This window comes from Buceros rhinoceros, unplaced genomic scaffold (assembly GCF_000710305.1).
Source record: "Buceros rhinoceros silvestris isolate BGI_N320 unplaced genomic scaffold, ASM71030v1 scaffold2092, whole genome shotgun sequence".
NCBI classification, from domain to species: domain Eukaryota; kingdom Metazoa; phylum Chordata; class Aves; order Bucerotiformes; family Bucerotidae; genus Buceros; species Buceros rhinoceros.
In genome coordinates, this window is record NW_010399256.1 from 12,360 (window position 1) to 17,142 (window position 4,783).

At 37.9% G+C, this 4,783-nt stretch overlaps 1 protein-coding gene across 1 annotated transcript in view; it reads right to left on the reverse strand.

The window, feature by feature from the left end:
* Positions 1-1,729, reverse strand: part of LOC104489228 (probable global transcription activator SNF2L1) — a gene marked incomplete at both ends in the record, with an annotated part of 14,084 nt that extends 12,355 nt beyond the window's left edge. Inside the window, 2 exons of the mRNA XM_010131370.1 lie at positions 197-363; positions 1,643-1,729. Coding sequence (XP_010129672.1) covers positions 197-363; positions 1,643-1,729 — 254 coding nt within the window. The remainder of the gene's footprint in view (positions 1-196; positions 364-1,642) is intronic.
* Between the last annotated feature and the right edge of the window lie 3,054 nt (positions 1,730-4,783).

Consider the following 4,783-nt stretch of genomic DNA (forward strand, 5'->3'; position numbering starts at 1 on the left):
ATTCCTGATCCAAGGTCATGATGTTGATGGTTCTGCATGCACACGTTAACCAGCTTTTAAAGAAATTATGCTACACCACAAAGAGGAAAAGTTCTGGACTACTTAAAGCACAAAGCACGTTACTACTAAACAGATATGTTAAAATGCATAACTTGTTTGAAAGAATAAGAAGTTGCAAATTAAAAAAAAAACATACTCCCCAGCTGAAATCAAACTCTGTTTTTCGTCTTTCTTCATCCGCGGCCGTCCCAGCTTGACTTTCAACGGAGACGTTGGTGATTTTTGTGCTGCAGGCTGAATGAAATGTGCAAAAAGTTCTGTCTGCTTCAGAAGGAATTCAAACCTTTTTGCTCGATCTGCCTTCTAGTTTCCAAAGCGGGGAGAGAATTAAAAAAAGAAAAATCAATAACTTCTCATTAAAAAAATGTATTTTTATTAACAAACAGAATTCAGACACTCGCAAGAACAACTCGTATGAGGGAAGACTGTCAAGCCCACCTGCAGTTCAGAGGGCTACGAGCACCATGAAATAGCTCTTGAGCTGCTTGAGCTTACAGCTAAGGATGAATTGTTTCAGCACACCCAGGTGGAATGTGTGGTGGTTCAAATGATCCTTCATGAACACCACAGCAAACTGGAAACATGGCAGGGCTTTATAACCTCATCCCAGCAACTCATCCCATTCGAAACTCAGAGATCAGTAAAACAACACCAAACACATTTTTCCATATCAATGAGGCACACGCACGTCACTATGTAAACGCAGCAAAACATACATCCTCCACTGTATTTAAAAGACAGTTACTCTACGCCATTTCTAAGCATCAGGGTGCTCTGTCCCACTTAAAGCAATTTTCATGTGATCTCATTTATATATCTTGACAAACTACTACGGTGAAATTGTAGTTGTGTACCATAACGTTTCTAAGAAATATAGGAACCACAGAAAGCTTTTCTACAGGTAACTTATATGCAAATGAAAGTGCTCCAACAACAGTAACACAAACCAAAAGGCGATAAAAATGAACTGGATGTGCAAGGCTCGTTCTCGCCACAAGAGGGCAACGCATTTCTTTTATTAGGGCACCACTTACCAGCAAATAAACCTGGGAAAAAATTACTGTTATTATTTTGCTTTGCATGCATTATAGGATTATTTGTGTAAATACCTTGAAAACCGAATAAACTCTAAGTACCAAGTAAAACTTTCAGGAAAAAAAGAATTCTAAAGGTGTGGATGTTTATGCTCGTACAAGAAAAGAACAAATCCATTCTGAGGATTTCTATTAAACTAACAATACCTGATGGATTTGGTAAGCTAACCATAACTGGTAAGGTTCTATATTGAATGCCACAATACTCTTTTTTGCCTGCAAGGTTATCGGCTGGGTGTGAGCAGCACGCCTTGATAAACAGCAAAGGAGTAGCTCACGATTGCACAATTAATGAAAAGTGGATTTTCTGAGACCTGCTCCCTTTGCCCATTAGAATAACTGAACTAACACTCTAATTTAGGAAAGATGTAAATTCACCAGGTATTATTGTGAAATTGAGTTATTTACTCAACTCATTTTCAACAAACAGATTTACTCATGTGTCTTCTCTTCGGCTGAAAAGCATGTTTTGTTGTGAAAACACTTACCATCTTCTCTTCATATTCTGGGTCAACTTCTTTTTCAGGTCTAACAGCCTTTGGAGGAAGTTTGAGTTGAAACGGGGGATCATTTTTCTGGAATTCAAATTTTAAACACTTCGTAAATATCAGCTTCTTTATTTACTAAAGCATAAAGACATCAAACTGAACAAACCTACACACCACAAGATAATCCTGCTACTTTTTAAAAATAATTATTTCAAAATTAAATGACTGTACTAATCATATGTTTTCACCTAAACCAGAACCTGATATCCATGATGAAACTGAAGAGGAGATATGACCAGGTAAAACCTAAGTTGAAGCTTTGTCTCATCCTCATGTTTATCTCCACAAATAGGATCCAAGTTGAAAGCATTACAATAAAGTCCTGAAAGGGGGTGAAGTTTACTCTTTCACAAAAATCTTGCTTTAAAGGCATAATTAAACTTGGTATCTTGAAAAGATCTGTTAAACAATTAACTGTGATTTCTAAATGTAAAATTCCTAACTGTAAATTTCTGGCACTTGCATCTTGGTTGGGTTTTGTTTGTTTTCACTTCTAGATGAAGAGTCAGGAGTTGATTTGGAAATACAGGTTTAACTACACTTAGCCATGTATCCAGGAAGAGCCACAAATTAAACCACCAAATCCAATCCATGCAGCCAGCACTGCATGGTACGCTCTTAGTTAGTTAACAAAGAATGACCTTATCTACTATACAGGTTCTTAAATTTCTTTCCCTTAACAAAAATGGCTGACTTTTGTAGTTTATGTGATTCATTTCCATCTCCAAGAGGGATACTTAAAGCAGGTTTCTACAACTTCAACTGCTACACTGCTACATAAAGAAAAACTGGCAAAACTCAGGATACTGGCAAAGTATCTTTTTTAAAGAGAGAATCCTGGGAGAAATATTTGGTGGATTTTTATCTTAATTCCACCTTTGAAGCATGCCTTTTTATGCACCTGCTGCAAATAAATAAAATTAAGTATTTTTGAGATGTATTAAATTATAATAATCGCAATAATCTGAAAGGAACTGCCAAGTGCACATCTGTGTAAAATATAACTGAGCAGACAAGCACTTGGGAGTATCAGCCTACCATAAATACCTTAAAATGAAATAATAATTAATTTAAATTATTGAAGGTCAAGTAGGAAAACCAGACAAAAATAGGACTAAATACGTAAAAGTCAAGAAACATCACACTTAAATTTCAGAACTGTTACTGATAAATATAGATGCTCTTCAAGCACAATCATGCAAACGGGAAGGATATTTTCTGAAGTTAGATGACCTTTTTGAGTTCTGGCCCAAAGGCATAATTCCCTGCCAAGGTGAACAGTGCTAAGAGTATAATGAAGTTAAGTTTGACAATTTAATGATCTCTACATGCAAGAGTTTGGCTTTGCAAGGCCAAACAATTGTGTTGCAAATAGGTAGTGTTAAAAATGTTCTATTCACCCACAGCTTCTTCCACCATATAATCAGCTCATCTCGATGGCAGTGTTAGGAGGGGACTGTTACACCAACATGCCAAAGAGCAGCTCACACCTGTGTGTATTCACACCTGCATTGTACTTCTCCTGTGAGAGAGGCCACCAGTGCCAACATCAGTGCCAATCCTTGTTACTGAAGTGACAAAATACTCCTCCTTAGAGGAAAAGAGAATTGACAGTAGCACAGCTCAGATACATCCCTTACTTCCCCTGGAAATAAATGACACAGATTATGTGCTACTGGTCTATCCCAGGTAAACATGAAGTTTCCCCTGGACAAAGCAGAACAACTCAGTAGGATGAGGATCCCTTTTAACAGCAAGTTTTCAAAGTTAAAATGTAATGCAATATTATCTTTCTAAGCCCCAAGGCAGATGGCTCTAATGCCAGTTCTGTTGTTACTCAGATTTCCCCAGAAGAAGCAAGCCTAGGGCAGCAGACAAACTTACTCGGAAATAAGTAGTTGTGAAGAACAGACTCTGAATTAAAATAGTAATAAAGAAGTAGTAAAAGAACTGACGTGTACAGTTACTGTGGTCACAGTAAAATCACATCCTTTCAAAACAAGTTTCCCTGTCTCTCACCCCCCTCCTTACTGTAGTGTTTCTATCAAACACTGATGGCTCCAAAATATTAGAAATAACAAACAAAAGACTGACAGAAGTTGGGGAAAGAGACAAGCAGCTTCACACACATGCATCTGAATACCCCTTCTCATCCTCACAACTTACAGGGGAAAAGAATAAGCTAGGTTTTCACTAAAACAAACAGGAGTATCAGCAGAAACCTTGGTGCAAACCATTAATTAACCAACAAAAAAAGAACTTTGTTTTTTAACTCAGGGCATTTTTTTTTCCGCAATCTGCCTCCACAGTAGAAAAGTTTTCCATTAAAGATTAAGACAAGAGAGTTCCCTGACAAGTCGTGTCCTTTAGACACCTTACAAGAAACAGAGGACAGTCACAGCATGCTGTGGCCCAAAATGAGGTGAAATTCCACAGCCTGAATAAAAACTCAAACAGCCAAATAGGTTTTATTATTTTTAAGAAACATATTGACCACTATGGCAGAGCAGCACAACGTTAATATTGAAAACGATTCTCTGCTTTCAAATGATTTCTGCAGCAGGCACTCTCTAAACATTTACTACCAACTTTTTATCAGTTGACGTGCATAAAATTTTGCAGAGTAAGATGTATCCCATACACTAACAGCCCTAAACTTTTTCCCCCCGAAACCATCAGGTAACACTGAACTGTATCTCATAGCTGTTTGTATACACAAGGCATAAAATAAAGACTCGAGCATTCTTTTCAGGCAACAATGGACTTTCATCTGTCAGAATTAAAATGCTGAGTGCACTAATATCAGTATTTCTTCAATGTTCTCCGCTATCATAAATACATGACATATTGTCATCACTTTATTAAGTTTTTATAAGATTCATTCTTCAGGTCAGATCTTGTTCAGTTTCCAAGGATACCCGAATACGTCAGTTTTCACATTCCTTGTGCCTTAGACCGTAGCCTTTTTCCCAAAAACTTACGGGGGGGAGGCTGGCAGCCACGCCTGCTCTGTGAAGGGTTTATTCTGCGTTTCAGCCGGGCAGGGGGAAGGCTGAAGCCCCGAAGCGTGAGGGCTGGGAC